Source organism: Olea europaea, unplaced genomic scaffold, assembly GCF_002742605.1.
Source record: "Olea europaea var. sylvestris unplaced genomic scaffold, O_europaea_v1 scaffold1252, whole genome shotgun sequence".
NCBI classification, from domain to species: Eukaryota; Viridiplantae; Streptophyta; class Magnoliopsida; order Lamiales; family Oleaceae; genus Olea; species Olea europaea.
In genome coordinates, this window is record NW_019229960.1 from 82,320 (window position 1) to 99,558 (window position 17,239).

At 31.0% G+C, this 17,239-nt stretch overlaps 1 protein-coding gene across 1 annotated transcript; it reads left to right on the forward strand.

Annotated features, from left to right (window-relative positions):
* The first annotated feature begins 10,136 nt into the window (after nucleotides 1–10,136).
* LOC111374460 (zinc finger protein 10-like) lies at nucleotides 10,137–11,445 on the forward strand. Its single transcript, XM_022997128.1, has one exon. It carries the CDS (start codon nucleotides 10,365–10,367, stop codon nucleotides 11,199–11,201), a length of 837 nt encoding a protein of 278 aa, XP_022852896.1. The 5' UTR covers nucleotides 10,137–10,364; the 3' UTR covers nucleotides 11,202–11,445.
* The last annotated feature ends 5,794 nt before the right edge of the window (nucleotides 11,446–17,239 follow it).

The following is a 17,239-nucleotide window of genomic DNA, read 5'->3' on the forward strand; positions in this document are numbered from 1 at the left end:
CCTGGCAAACGAAGGAACAAGTTTCATGTTGGGTTTGAGAGCCAAAATAAGATGGTTCAACGTGATTCAAGCAAAAGACGAAGGAGTTGAAACGTCCAACTATGCGACCGATAGTTATACCTAGTATGCAGTTGCACGCTACATTGTAGAATTCAGGCTGGCTGAATGGAAGAGAACTATGCGATTGCATAGAAGGAAAGTTGTGCGCAAATTTTCCAAAATTTTCGAATGTTCTAATTATGTTAGAATTCTAATTTTTTGGTATCTTTGTAATCTTTTAGATTTTATTTCCGTTTCAACTAGGGTTTTATGGGTTTCCTATATATAGAACTTATTATTCTACACTGTAAATAACTTTCATATCAATTAAGAGATTAATTTTGTGAGCATATTTTGCTTTTTAATTTATTGTTCTTTATTGAATAAACTCTGAAATTATCAAGAATTATTTCTTGTGGCCTTTAAACAATCCGAGTGAGATTCATGAGTTATGTAATTAAGGGGTCAACATATTGTCGGTGATTGTGTTGGTTACTTAGTTCAATATTTTTTAATCAAACTTAAAATTTTGATTTATTGGGTTTTTTTGGGTTTGATTCAATCTCTTGTAGGTTTCGTAGCTACTATTACTACGTGGATTTGCACTATTAATCGTATTAATTACCTTTATCATATAGATATAGTAAATAAATGACTTGTTGCTTGTAATTGATTAATTCTGCATATTTGGGGTTTGGTTTAAATAATTTCCCAACAACAAGAACAATTTCTAAGGAAGCTACTACATGTACACTAAAGTTGTATACTCTAGCGTACAGCCCTTTCATGTACAACTCTAGTGTACAAATGGAATTACCCATTTTTAAAACCTTAATCTAGGTAGTAGAAGTTGTCTGCCCATAAATCCTAGCGTAGGAATTTTTGCCTTCCAACTTTTTCTCGTGGAGCAGCTGTGCTAGATTAAGATTACGAGTATATGAATTCTCTTGGGCTACTCCAAAAGACCAAGATCTGGGAAAAGGCATTGTTGCTATGAGAAAAATCAATTCTACATGATTGGATTTTTAAAGAAGAAATCATTTTCTGCCGTATGAATCGTTAGGTGTAACATTTCTTTATGTCACAATTCATGGTATTTACTTGAGGATTTATTTAAAAATTTAACATTATTCCATGATATTTACTTTATGTATCTATACAAGAAAGTAATCACAAAATTTAGTAGATCCATAATTTATATTTCATCTCATGCACTGTTTTCACGATACGATTCATTTTCGAATTCAAAATAGTGGTCATAGCTCAAAATGAACATTTTTTTTTCTTTTTTTTGTTTTTCGTCGACATTGAGAGACAAAAGGTAAGGGGACTAAGATTATTAAAATTTCTGCTATGCATGTGTGAATTATTCTCAACGGATGTAACTTTACTAAGAATAAAGATTTTGAAACAAAATTAGTAAACAAGAACATCAAAACATTATTTCCCATATATTACAATTGTTCTAATAGATTTCATTTTCAATTTATCAAATAAATATTTCGTGCTGCATTTGATATTACCTTTTCTACGAGGGAATTATAGAATAAGTCCTGCAAATTCTACGGTAAAGAAAAATAGTTAGAAAATAAATTAGGACTCTGGCAATTATATTATGTCCTAAGTAATATAATAGAGTTAATTAAAGTTATTTTACAGTTTCCACAAGTAAGTTTCGTTATAAACAAACCAATTATGATATAATACGTAGCTAAACCGTCAATTCGTTACATGAAATAAGATTAACGTCGTATGTATATCGGAAAAAGACTGTAATCAGATGGTGATTTTTAATTATTTATGAAATTCATATCCCACTTGTCCTTCAATTAATATATAACTACACTGTCGGTCATTCCAACTCCCTTCATTGTTTATGTACACGAAGCAATGACTAGAAGTAGGTCCTAATGCTCTTTAATTAACACAATTTGTGAATGAGGACATGCGTGTTAAGCAGAATATCTAAATAAAGACAAACTTATACATAATTATTATATTTCAAGGCAAAATTAACCCTCAAATCAATCTTATCCCCATTATTATACAATTATTAGTTAGCTTCAGGACAATATGCGTCCTATCTTTTGGACTTGATGTTCATGGCGATTGATGACCGTATTAATTAATTAATTAAGAATGAATTTAATATTTTATTGACTATACTATTTTATTCGATTTAACCGCCCTCTTAACTCAAGCCAAAGAGGGACGTCCTCGACACATTTTCTTTATGGATGGAATAACTTGATAAATAACTCTAAAATTCAAAAGGTAGGATGCGTTTGGTTTGCGATTCCGTTTTCTGTTTTCATTTTTTAAAACAGAAAATATTTTCTGTTTTGAGGGATTATTTTCAAATTATAGAAAATGTGTTTGATTTGTCATTTTAAAAAATAATTTCTTAAAGCAAAAAATTAGAAAATGCGTTTGGTTTAAAATTTTTAGAAATTGTTTTATAACATTTATTCAATTAATTTGATTATTTAGTAAAACATAATAATTGTATGTTAATATAATACCAGATAATTTATATTTTAAACTTGGTGAATCTCCTATTTTTTCTTGCTACAAAAATAAAATAATAAATAATAAATGTTTAGAAATTGTCTATGACATTTATTCAATTAATTTGATTATTTAGTAAAACATAATAATTTTATGATAATATATTACCAAATAATATATATTTTAAATTTGGTAAATTTGATACTTTTTCTTGCAACAAAAAAATAAATAAATAAATAAATAATGTTTAGAAATTTTTTTATGACATTATTCAATTAATTTGATTATTTAGTAAAACATAATAATTCTATACTAATATATTACTAGATAATATAAATTTTAAATTTGGTGGATTTACTATTTTAAAAGTATTGTTGAGCATTCATTTTTTTTTTAAAAAAAGAAGGAAAAATGACGTGTTTTGAGTATTCTCCATGTTTTGAATTTTTTAACTAAAAACACTCAAAACAAAAAAATAAAAATAAATCGTATTGAATTTCTAGTTATAAATTTTTCCTTGTTTTCGGAAATACATTTTCGGAAACAAGTGACTAAACGCGTTTTGAGCGTTTCGAAAACTAAAAACAAAAAACTTCTGAAAAACAACAACCCAAATGCCCATAAAGTTCTAACTTCTATGTTAAGGACGTGATGCCAAAATATGAATTTTAAACTTCCATCTCTTATAATTATCAAAAATAAAAAACTAATAATAATAATAATAATAATAATAATAATAATAATACATTGCATCTTTGTTTAACAATTTAATTTGAACACAGCTAATATAAGGCCAATTTGTTTGGTTGAATTGTTGAACAAAGCTATGAATTATTTTATTATAAGAAAACACAATGATGTTTCAGTCCAAAATTGAAAGAAATAAATTAGTCGAACAAATAAAATAAAATAAATACACATCCAATAGAAATATATGTAAATAACGTGTCCATATCGGCAAAGGCAATTAGGTCCAATTTGATGGAGGATATATTTGTATATAGAATCAGGTCATCGTCGGTCAACAACGGCATTTATAAATTCTCTACATTCAAAGATGCTTCTAAGTCAATCCAAAGGGACGTTCAAACTTTGAGTGCAATGGCAGGCTTCAACTTCATATTGTAAGAGTAAAGAAGGAAGTCAAGCGATGAAATTTACTTTATTTATTTATTTACTTTTTTTTATTTGTTTTAATCTTATTTGGTATATGATATTAGATGTAGGTATTATTAATTTATTAAAATAAAATATTATGAAAATTGAAATTAAATTTTTGAAACATGTAAAAGAATGCGTGACATTTTCGTAACATCTGGTGTGGATGGAAGAAAATTAATTTGTATTAAATATATTCCTCGTTTGGCCCCAATTATTTGATGTTATAATTTTTTGAATTTTTTTTTTTTTTTTTGGGAATGTGTGGTTGAAAAAGAAGAAAAAGTTCATGATTTATGTGTAACATTATTTTATTGGAGTATGTGTCGTTAAAAGGAAAAGAGAGAAAAATATATTATAAATTTAATGGGATTCAATTGGGGGCATAAGAATAATAATGATCTATCGTGGATGTTAATGATTGGGAACCTTTTTAAAAATAATAATTACTGCAAAAATATGCTAATGTTTGCTCAAAGGCAAAAGATCATTATGATGGTGTTTATGGACTTCTCCATAATGTTTGCCATAAAAACATTGCAATTTTTATTCCTACACACTCGTTATCAATGCATTAAACTAAGGACCTATTTGACAGAGATATTTTTAGAATCCATTTTGAGCTATTTTTAGAAAATGTATGGATAAAAAGCAGGAAAAAGTTATATGTTCACGTGTTACATTATTTTATTGAAAGAATGTTTAATTGAAAATAAGTTAGGAAAAAATGAGTTTTAAAAAATATATATGTACAAAATATAAACTAAAGGGGGAAGAGTTCTATCCAATACTTACAAGTGCGTACAAGTTACGACATGAAGAGAATAAAATTATATAATTTGATGATAATTACAAAGTTTATAAGTACATTCAAAAATAATATTTAAAGGAAACGAATTTTCTGCAAAATTATATGAGCGTATTGCTTTAGCCTAAAGTCTTCTTCCTATGTAGACCTTCTAATTCGAAGTCATTTTACAGTCGATGTGTTAGAGAAGAGTTGTCAATTTGATCCTATCTAGAGTGGTGTCAAAGAGGGTCGAATTGTTTAGGTCTGCTCAATTAAAATTAGATCAAAATATGCTTGGCCCTTTGATCTAGGTCATGAATTTGTTTGCCATAATGAACGGGTCACGCCGAACTTGATTGTCTAGTTACACGAAACATGAGAGACGATCGAGTTGGTTTAATTATTAAAACAATTTTTTTAAAATTAAAAATAGATTAAAAGAGGTGTTGAGCGCTCTCTTCCAATTTTTGACCCAATGGCTCTTTTTTCTTGTTCTAATTTATTCTTCGTTTTCCAAAGAATTATTTTTTATATAAATATTTATTTCTCTTCAACATTTTTCAGATAAATAAATCATATTATATTAAAAAGAAATAATACTATTTGCAGTCGCTCACTATTGCACCCGCCTTACGTGAACCCAACATTTCAAATCGAAATAGGAAGTTCCAATCCGGTTTCAAAAATAATAAATTAGGCACCGAAACTGAAACGGACTGGATCCCAAAAAGTTCTCTATTTTTTAATCAAGATAATAGATAATCGACTCTGGAATCATATTTACTCTTTTTTACAAGTTTGTAATTGTTACAATTTATTCACCTCGACCAATGACATTGCCCAACAAGTGGCAAGTTTGCAAGACCCAAATAGTATGTATCATAATTAATCATATTTACTCATTTAAATTATTGAATCATATTGCTTGCATTCTTGGCCATTTTTCCTCCCACTTTACGCGCTATCCACCTTATGAACACTTCTCGTGCTGCCTCCACAGAGCCACAATCAAAGCCAAAGTTTGAGCCCCATGTTTGTAAGAAAATGTATTATGAAATAGTGATTTTTTAGAGAATGTGGGATTAAAAAATAAGATGTTTTTTTTTTTGGGATTTACATCTAAAATTATTTCATGAAAAAACGTGTGATTGAAGGTGAATTTTGATAAAATGAGTTTTGTAAATATTAGGGCAGGCAAAAAGTGATGGTACTATGCTAAATATTAGATGTTATTTGGCGGCATATTTGCAAGTGATTCCGTCCCATAAGGTACCGTCCAAAATTTCTTAGCAAAAGAAGCCATATGCTCATCATTAGGTGATTCCGAATTAGAAAACTCATTACAGATTTCCCTAACAGTATTCAAGGCCAAAGACTTATCTTTTGTAGGTTTAACTAAAGTTAATTCATAAGTCTGGAGAAATCCAACCAATTCTTCCACCTTAATGGCATCTATGTCTTCACTATACTCTATAGTCGTAGTTTTAGTAAATTTCTTAGGTAAGGATCTAAGGATTTTTCTAACTGTCTTAGACTCAGGAATTCCATCTCCTAGGTTGAAGTTATAATTAACTATGTCATTCAAGCTTGCATAGAAGTCATCGAAGGTTTCATCATCCTTCATCATAATTTCTTCAAACCTAGTGATCAACATCTATAACTTAGAGTTCTTAACAACTTGAGTTCTCCCAAGTGTGGTATGTGAAATCCCTCAAATCTTTTTTGCAACCTCACACATAGACACTTGCACGAATTCTTTAGGGGACACTGCCATAAATAAAGCCTGTAGGACTTTACCATTCCAACTGCACTCATCGAAATTAGAGTTCAACCAATTAGCAATAGGAGTGGGGGTAAGTAGTCCACATTTACTATGCTAAACCAAATATGCTCATCCATTGACTTAAGGAAAGCTCTCATTCTATCGAGTAGGCGTAATTACTGCCATCAAAATAAGGATGAACGAATAATGGTCAACTCATTTAGACTAATAAGGTCAAGGATCAAATTTAGGCTATGATATTATTTAAAAATCTACTAGTTCGACCGTAAAATCACCTAAAGGGGGATGAATAAGTGAATACATTGAAATTAAAATTTTCAATTAATAGCAAGAAGTCACTTATTAATTGTCCTAAATGATTAATCAAACAAGTTTAATTATCTTAAGTTGAATTGCCACAAATATCAATAAAGCAGTAACTAACTTAACCATTATTGATTGAGAAATCCAATTAGGCAAAAACTTCGAGACTAAGTCAGTAAACTTCATTATAGATAATAATGAACTTATAGTACCATTCATCCTAGAAATTTCACTGGACTTGCTGAACAAATTCCTACAATCTTTAAGACCCGCTGGAATGTGTTTCACTCACACTTGTTCTCGATCTTCTGGAATTGGATATCTCTTATGGATCACCAAGATCTCATTGTTCTTGTACTCTTCCTATGCCTCTAGTCCAACCTCTCTCAATATTCAACAACCTTTGAATATTATTGAGAAAGTATCTTTCTGTGTGTTTAGGAATTAGGTGTTTTGGATTATATGATTTTGATGTTTTTCCAAAATTTGAGGTTGTATGACTATGAACTCAATAATCAATGGATAAATCAAAAGTTTGAATATGTTCTTGAATCTTTGAAGAATGATATGTAGGAGAACATACAACCACTTCAAAATTCATGTTAGGGTTTAAGTATATATAGTAGAAGGCATTTGGTTAGTACAGGCAATATAAAACTCTTGAAAAACATGAACTATAGTTTTTCACATAACACCGTCGCTCAAACGTCAAGTTTGCGAAAGGCGAGCAATCGTGTGTCGCTTGAACGATAGCTCAGCAATAGACAGACGACAAGGTTACTATTTTTTCTGCTCGAGCATCAGATGGGCAATATGCTAGCGTAAATTTCACCGATCTTTCCTACCTATTCCAAACTCGAACCCTAAGTTACTTATTTCATTTATACAACATTTCAATTGACTCCTTGACTTTTACAACTTTTCGTATTAGTTCTTTTGTCTAAAGATTTGGCAATACAATAAAATCCTAACAATATTGTTTACCAAACTAACCAAACAACCCAACTCCAACACTTTGATAATTAAGGGTACGTTATTTATTTTCAGGATTTTGCTGTAATTATCCTAAAAATTTGTTAACAAATCTTATCAGTGACAGGCGGCTTGACCATGTTTAATCAAGAAAAATCAACGCCACCCTTGTTTTAGTGGTTGAATGATGAGGAAGAGAGGCCAATTTACTCTCCAGTAGTCAGGAATCGGTGCATTGCCTGAATGTGGTCCGTTAGTGGGACTAATTTGGGACTTAGCTCATGTCTGATCCTAATTTTAAAAAAAATTAATTTTTTAAACTCATTTTTAATCATATATTTTCTCAATAAAATAATTTTACATATAAATTCAAAGTTTTTCCTTTTTTAATCACACAGTCTTTCAAAAATTACTATTACAAAAATCGTTTTCATAAAAAATGGAGCACAAACAAAGCTTTAATAAAATGTCAAAGGGATAAATTTTTTACGTCAAAAAATGATGAAATAAACAACTAACATACAAGGAATTTGGTTTTTCATTGACCTGTTAAAATGAAAGTTCAAGTCCGAATATGATATCAAAACCTATTAAGATCTAACAAACAATTCAATCCGATTAGATTTAACTGATGCATAGATCTTGAGATGAGTTTGATCAAATGAGCCATCATCGTGAGGTAGAGATGGCAAAAAATCGTCAAACCCAATACCCGCGATCCCGCTCCACCCACTTAATCGAGTATTCGAGTCGGGGATAGGATGGGGGATTTTGCCCCAGGCGGGAATAGGTAGCTAGGGCCCGCCCTGCCCCATTTAACTTTTTTTTTTTTTTTTTTATAAAAATCAATACTTTAATGGAAAACTTCACAAAATTTCATTAGTTTTAATAGAAGATGGCAATTAAGATTATCCAAAGAATCGGATAAATAATAAAAACCTTCATTTAACAAATATGTTTGAATAATTTAACTATTAAAAATAAATAAAGAAATAAATAAATTTAAAAACTATATTATTGTCCCACTTTAATGAATGAGACAATAAAACGAATTATAAAAAAAAAAAAAATTAAACGGGTACTAAACGGGACAAAGGCCAGCTCCTCCCACCTTAAACGAGTAATGGGACAGGTACGGGGCGAGAAATTACCTAGTGGGGGAGGTTGCCTAGACCTGAACTCACCTTGTAGCCATTCATATTGCAAGGACATATTAAGATAAAAAATTTTACATCGAAAAAAAATTATCAACATATAAGAGTTAGAATTACCTTTAACAATGTTGATATTTTAAAATAGAACATAAAGTCTTAATAGGCATAAATGGAACCCCGCCTCTGAATGTGGAATGACTAGAGTTATGTGCTAGAGTTCCATTGACAAATGGGGTAATATGATGGAAGGGTGGAGTACTAAAGCCCTCTATGAGCCCCATTTTTAGAATATATTTTGTCACAAGCAAAATTTTTAGAAAATTGTGTAGTTAAAAGTAGTAAGAATTTTAAGTTTATGTACAAAATTATGTTATTGAAAGAGTGCGATTTAAAATGAATTTTAAGAAAGAGATTCAAACATGAGATAATTATGCAACAAAATAGAAGAGATGATCAAACTAGCGCATGCCTATAAATAGAGTCTCCATTCAAATTAACATATATATTGAAGAATTAACTCAAAAGGTTGTATATCTTGCACATGAACTCATATAATAGTATAGTGTTATTGTAAATTCTATTTTAGAGACAAATTTAGAGGCAAAATATTAAAGATCAGAAAATCCTAACATTGTTTCTACGTAGAAAGCAAATTGCAACCAATGCTAATCTAGATTTTTATTGATTTCTACATGTGCTTTCCAGTACGAGATTCACAACAATTGGCACGTTTGGCTGCATTCTCTTTTTAATCATGAAAAATAAAATAAAATAAAAATACTATTGCACAGTTTTTGTACTAACATTTTACTTGTACAGTTTATATTTAACATAATTATACATTAGAGAATCATTTTCGCTAATTAGATCTAAAGCAATGTTTCATGGATATTTTAAACTTAATTATACTCAAATTGCCTTCTGGTCTTCTCAAATACACAATGAAATAAAATTAAAGAGTGTTATTCTAGAATTGAAAGGCCAAAGTAATAGTGTTACAAAAAAGGTCCACCTTCATCGTTAAGTAATTAATATAGCAGCGGTAATTTTACCTTTTTTTTTTAAAGTGTATTCTTGAGAATACGAATGCGGAAATGTCTGTATCAGTTGTATACGTTGAAGACAAAAGGAGAAATACGCAAAACCTGCATAAAAAAAGAAAAGAAATTAAAAGTCCAAGCTCATGATTCCTCGAACCATGAGGACTTGGACATTTTCATGACTGAACTCATAAAATCTCAGTCTGCATCTAAATTCCAAGCACTCCTGACCGTTTATGAAACGTTTTTGAATGACCCACTCATGTGAATTTTCAAAAGAATTGAAAAGAATTGTGAAAATACAGTCAGGCATTACGACAAGGAGATTTTTGTTTGGAAAGACCCACCAAAATACAAAATATTATCTGCATGAGAGAACGGCCAAAGTTAGAGTGCCCACCAACCCACCTTCCACCCCTAACTTAGCAAAAATGGCTTATTTTCAGCTAATCACTCGGTCTCTCCACCATATTTTTCTAAGTAACTTCTCAATTACTCAGAAGTAGACTGCATATCTGTCATTTTCCAATTCTTATTTCCTCTCTAAAGCTGTCAGCCATACTTGTCTTGTCTTCTTGCGGAATTGATCCAAAATCAGGTTTTCTTTTTTTGTCAGAATGGAGCAAACAAGGAATTGGATGTGGGAAAAGAAAAAAGGCGATTTGAATTCACATGTTTTTGCATCATATGGAGATTCTTGGGAAGAACAAGCTTTTGCAGAAGATGCAGCTGGAGCTCTTGGAGGGTGTACATGGCCTCCAAGATCTTATTCTTGCAGTTTTTGTAGAAGAGAGTTCAGGTCTGCTCAAGCCCTAGGAGGTCATATGAATGTCCATAGGAGGGATAGAGCCAGATTGAAACAGTCTCCAATTCCTCAAACCGAAGATCTTACTCATAATCACGTTGATCTTCAATTTCCATCTCAAATATGTACCTTGCTGTACAACCCTAATCCTGATTTTTCTGATCCTGAAATTCTAGCTTCGCCTTCTTCGCATATTAGGGTTTCCGCTCTACCCACGAAGGCCAACTCCGATGAAAAGTTACCCGGCCTTCGTTTCTTTTCCAGACGATTAGAAGTTAATCAGAAGAATAACGTTTCTTCCCCTCCTGCATCCTGGTCTAGCTTTATTGCAGAGAAGGATGCTGAAGTTTTCAATTTGTACAATGAAGAGAGGAAATCTAAGACTTTAGAACCATATACTAAGGCTAAACAAGATTGTCCCACAGATGATTTAGCTGTTTATCGAACTCGAACAAATGAATCCAGTAGTGATGAGGAAGTTGCAGGTTGTAAAAGAAGGAGAATCGATCTGAGGCCGTTAACGTTTTTACAAAAATCGAGTCATGTTGAGATATGTCATCCCCAATTGGAGGTTCTTAAAGTGTGTTCTAGCACCATAGAGGAATTGGATCTCGAACTCAGGCTTGGTGGTGCTCCAAAGGTGAAGTAAACTGCATAATGGTAATTCCAACATAAGTATGCAGAATACTTCTTTTTTATCTGTTAATTTCAGCTGAAAGTTTATCTGCCCTTATTTCTCCTTTATTTTGATGATTTGAGATTAACTCTTCTTCCTTCAACATGGCACACCTTTACTTTCTCCTTTCAAGATACTTGTCAAATTTGCAGTGTGTAATAGTAATTTTATTAAGTGTGATAATCTTTACTTCTTATACATTAAAATTATTGTTCTTGATCACGATATAGATATGACCGTTGAATTTCCTACAAAGGATTACAATTGTTAACTCTCAGTGCATGAACAATTCACACTGTATAAGGCAATAGATTATCGCAGGTAGAAGATTTGGCATAGGAGTCTACTTAAACCTATTCAAGTATAGATAGTATTTTTAGGAGATGAACATATTATGTTTAAGGCAGTATTTGAAGTCTAATTAAACCTTTTCAAGTCTAATTAAATCTTATTTCAGGCCAGAAGTACAGGTTAAGGAAGTACTTTTTTTTTTTTTTTTTTTTTTTTTTTTTTTTTTTTTTTTTTTTTCTTTCCTTCAATTAGTTGAGGATTATTACACACACAATTTGGGGCTCAGAGGATGAAGAAACTGACTAAAAACTTCATCGAATGCCGTGAACACCTTTTCACATAGACCAGTGCATCACTAATATTATTGTTCATATAAACTAATTATTAACATTAACAAACAATCACAGTTCAATTTTCAAGAATACATAAGTCAGATGCAACATAACACTGATTCCCTTTTTCTTTGTACTGTAATCATCGTCATCAGATCTATTGTAATATTTAGTGCATAAATCCATACATTTGTGTTCTGGTCTTTCACTTTTTTTTCTTTCTCAATCCTTCCAAATTTTCCACCAACTACAAGGAATCAATACATTTAAGTATCATACACATACCCTTTTTTATTCCCAAAGGGAATATTATTACATCATGCATGATTATAGGCGTAAAAAACGCTTCTTTTGTTTGTTTCTCTTTGAGCCTATTTAATAACCTTCTCAGCATGAGAATAAATGCAGAACATTATGAAGAATGCTGGATAAGGAATGAAGAATAATAATTAACACTCATCAAACCCTAACCCTAGCTGCAGCATAATAGCTAAAACCACTCCTTGTTTATTACTCCAACATACTGAGCTTATATCCTAATTAAGCTCTTTGCAAAGATGGACTCTAGATTTCTAAACAACATTAATTTAAATTGTTGTGTACTTTACAGTCAAGTTCATGCTAATATTGTATAGCAAATACGTTCTTAGATCTCATGCAATAAACATATTTTGATTTTGCATCTTTTGAACTTGCCTAAAGATTAAGAAATTAGCTCCTTTTGTATAACAATATTTCCTTCATCTTAAGAGTTGTATATAATAAAGTATTGTCATTGATAAGCTGTGTTTATTGATCATCGGTGACGTGTCATCTTAAAATCCTACATTTAAGATGACAATAATTAGGACCAAAAATAAACTAAAGTCATATATAACATGACTATTTATGGGTCAGTAGTGAATTTGAACAACATTATTCATATATATTAACAATTTCATATGGTATTCCATTTCTTTATAATTTTTAGTTACAAAATACATTAGTATATTTTATCATACTTGTTATTATCTGTGCAAGTGATTCCTAGATGTGGATCTAGTGAACACTACAAATTGATTTTGGGGGGTCAATTTTCAATGTAGTCTTTCCTTTTAATGATATGGGTATTTTGTTCTGTAACATAACTATTACATGTAAAGATGCTTGGCCACTTTGGTTTTGTCGAAGTTCTATATTTATCTAAGACAGATTTAAGGTGATTGGTCATTGTTTGTCTTGTTTAGGATTGTTGAGTTGGATAGGTCTGATCAAATGCAGAGTGATTTAAGTTAAGTGAGAATTCACAGAAAGGCACATGGGGGTATCAGAATTTCTACTCTGTGTTCTTCTGAAGAGTTAATATATAGAATTTGTTGAAAGAGATGGGATATTTCGAGCTAACCTATTTTGCTGTTTTTAGAGCATATGATAATTCCAAGATATTCATTAAAGTATGAAAATTACGGGAAAAACTATTAATTCCAGAATATACTGCGATTTTCGAAGTTGTTTATATTTGTCTTGACAGCTAGGGTATTCCGAAATCAGTAGTATATTATTAATTATTACAATAGACAAATCATAAAGAATTATTTTCAGTACGTACGTTACCCCCAGGACCCCCAAAAAAACACGTTCTTTGAGAATTATATCATTTAATGTTAATAAAGAAGTCCACAACTTTTTGAAAACAATAGTTTCTTCGATTCTAGTGATTTTATGCTTTAAGACATTTATTCTTTCTATCAACTGGTGTTGGTTCCCAGTCTATGCTGAACATGGTTCATTAATTTATTGGTGTTTGTTTATATTAGAGCCATTGAATCTTTCAATATAAATTCCACTTTTCAATGCTTTGAAAAGTTTCGCTAGTCGAACCCATAATTTCAGTATGATTTTAAATTTTTAAAAAGATTAAAAATTTATTATTCTTTTAAAGTTTGTTTTAAATACATCTGAAAATTTTATTGGCTATTACTTATTAGAATACTCTGAAAATTGGGTTTGACAAAATAATTAACTTAAAATTAAATCTAATCTATTTATTTAGCACAGCCAAACAATCATCATTTACTTGATCTTTTGAACGAATCACCGGAAACAAGGTCGATCCCATTGTCGATCCAAATTAAGCTCATGTACATTGAAGGCTATGCTTGTTCCATGATTCATGTTTAGAAAGTAAATGAGTTTTGGGTCCAAATTGACTACCCTACTTGCAAGAAGCAAAATTCCAGAAGAACTCACAAATCTCAAGATACGTACTTTCCATTAATATGTAGTTTTTTATTATTAATAATTGCACAATATATATAAACTCGTGGGTCATTTTTCTTTGCACATACTGTTATAATTCGGACCAGATCTGAAATCACTTTGTTGAATACGGAATAACGCTGATACCAATTTGTTAAGAATTCAATTAAATAATTAAAGAACGGAAAAATATGGACAATATGAAAATAATGGATCACAAAGAAACCAAGATTTACATGAAAACCCAAATCCGAAAAAACCACGAGGAGAGACGGAGAATTCACTATAATCAATAATAAGAAGTTACAAAGGATCTTTTTGAACCAATAACTAATTGGATAATTGGTAAATTCCAATATGTGTTGCCACTACATATTTATAACTAAAGAATCCCTAACATATTAGAAAAATTAATGCATGAAAAGTTTAATATAAAGTGAAGTCTCAATACAATGGGTAAAATTAATAATAGACAATGTGGGATGAAATATGAATGAAATTCACTTTGGATTCCTTCAATACTCTTCCAATATTATTTCTAATTAAATATTCAACAAGAATTCGGTTTACAATCTAATTCTAACAAACTCTACCTTGACACGAATTTCATTGCAAGAAATGAAACTTAACTCTTCAGCTTCAACAAAATTCTCCAAACAAAACACTCCACCAAATTACTCTACCTCTTATATCGCGCCCGTGCTGGATATACTCGGCAACCATGAAATAAATCCATGCCTCACCTACTAACAGAACTACCTTGTCCTAACCTTGTTTGATTTATCCCTATTTACTTCCAGCTCCAGCCAAGTCACCAAAACTATTCGAATCACCAAGAGCACTTCCATCTCCATCGAGTTATCAAACCTGGTCAAATTACCTTGATCAACAAGATCACAATTAGCTCCACCTGAGCTCTCCAATATTATTATTCGAATCACCACAAATAATCCGATTACAACTGACTCCACCTAAGTCACCATTTATCAAACCATAAGCTGCTGCTGCATCCACAGTGATTGCTAAACCTTCTATCACATATAACTGAGGTTTTATCCACCCTCTTAATACAATCAGGGTACCTTTGCTAACTTTCGAAACTCCACCTCTACAAGTATACTTGTACCCTTTTTGAATCAAGAGTATTGAAAGAGATTATATTCCCGTTTATACCTGCATGTTGAACCTAGCCAAGTGTCCTAATCATCCCATTAAACATCTTGATTTCACATTACTGATCCCAGCTATTTTATAAGGTGAATTATTTCCCATCATCACAGAACCCTCTGTAACTATTTCATATGAAGAAAATCAATCCTGGTTTGGCCACATATGAAAAGTGCAAGTCAAATCAAGAATCCAATCATCGTCAAGTTTGAAGTCATTATCAGTAATTGCCAAAAGATCTCCAATATTATTGCGATCTTCTTCTACAAGACTATCAAAACTGAAATTTTCTAGTTGTCCCTTCTAATCTATAGTAGTAAACTTGTTCCGCCACTCATAGCAATCATTCTTCATGTGCTATTCTTGTTGCAATACCAATAGACTATATCATTGTTGCTATCCTTGACTCTATCCCTTCCATTATCACCTGTTTTCCTCTCATGAATAACATGACCCTACGTGTGCCTTAAATCTGATGACTAGATGCTTCATCTTCTACTTGGAATAAAGCACATCATATATTTCGTTAATAGTAAGAGTATCTTGACTATAGATAATGGTATTTTTAAAAGTCACATATGAAGGCGGCAATGAACATAACAATATGAGCCCTAAATCTTCTTTAACATACTTGAGCTCTATGGTTTCCAAGTAAGTGACGATTTCCTTGAACACCGATAGATGATCTTTCAAAGATCCATCTTCTGTCAAGCGATAAGAATACAACTGCTACTTCAAGTGTAACTTACTTGTCAAGCTCTTTATTATACAAAGTTGCTCCAATTTTAACCACAGCCCAACAATACTTTTCTCCTTTACCACATCCTAAAGAATTTGATTAGAAAGATTAAGATATATCTACGATAGGGCTTTCCGATCCTTTCGTTACTTTTCCTCCATAGTCATTAGTGCGGGAATTCTATGTATCCCCAACAAAGTATAATCAAGATCCAATTGAGCAAGAACCGCTCGCATCTTGATTTGCCACAAAAGAATTTACTGTTGCGATCCAAAAGCGAAGTCTCAAATTTCATAGTTGACGTCCATGAAACAATTGACTTTGTTTCAACCTTACTTTAATATCCAATTTGGACCTCCCAAGCCAAAATAAAACCTTCAGCTTTGATATCACTTGTTATAATTTGAACCTGATCTGAAACTATTTTGTTGAATTCGAAACGACTAAAATAACAATTTGTTGAGAATTTGACCAAATAATTAAAGAACGAAAAAATATGGACAATATGAAAATAATGAATCACAAAGAAAACAAGATTTACGTAAAAATCCAAATCCGAAAAAATCACGAGTAGTGGTAGAGAATTCACTATAATCAATAAGAAGGAGCTACAAAAAGATCTCTTTGGACCAATAATTAATTAGAGAATTGGTCAATTTCAATATTTGTTGTACATCACATATTTATACACAAAGAATCCCTAACATATTAGGAGAATTAATACATGAAGAGTTTAATATAAAGTGAAGTCTCAATACAATGAGTAAAACCAGTAATAAAGAATTTGGGATAAAAAATGAGTCAAATTCACTTTGAACTCCTTCAAAACATCTTCAAGCCTACTACTAACTCTCAATACTCTTCCAATAATATTTCTAATCAAATACTTAACAAGAATTCAGGTCACAACCCAATTCTAACACACACTAAGTTTAGCTTTGGAATGACATAAACAAAAATAAAAGTAGAATTACATATTTAATAAATTGTGTAATTTTTAAAACATAGTTTCACATTTTAGTAGCTTATAAAACTTACTCCAACAACCAATAATAATAATAATAATTGTTACGATTTTATTGTTTTGACAATTCTTTAGACAAAAGGACTAATATGAAAAGTTGTAAAAGTCAAAGAGTCAATTGAAAGATTGGATAGATGAAATAGGTAACTTAGGATTAAAGTTTGGAACAAGAAGGAAAGAGTCGTGGATTTACTCTAACCTATCACCCATCTGATACTCG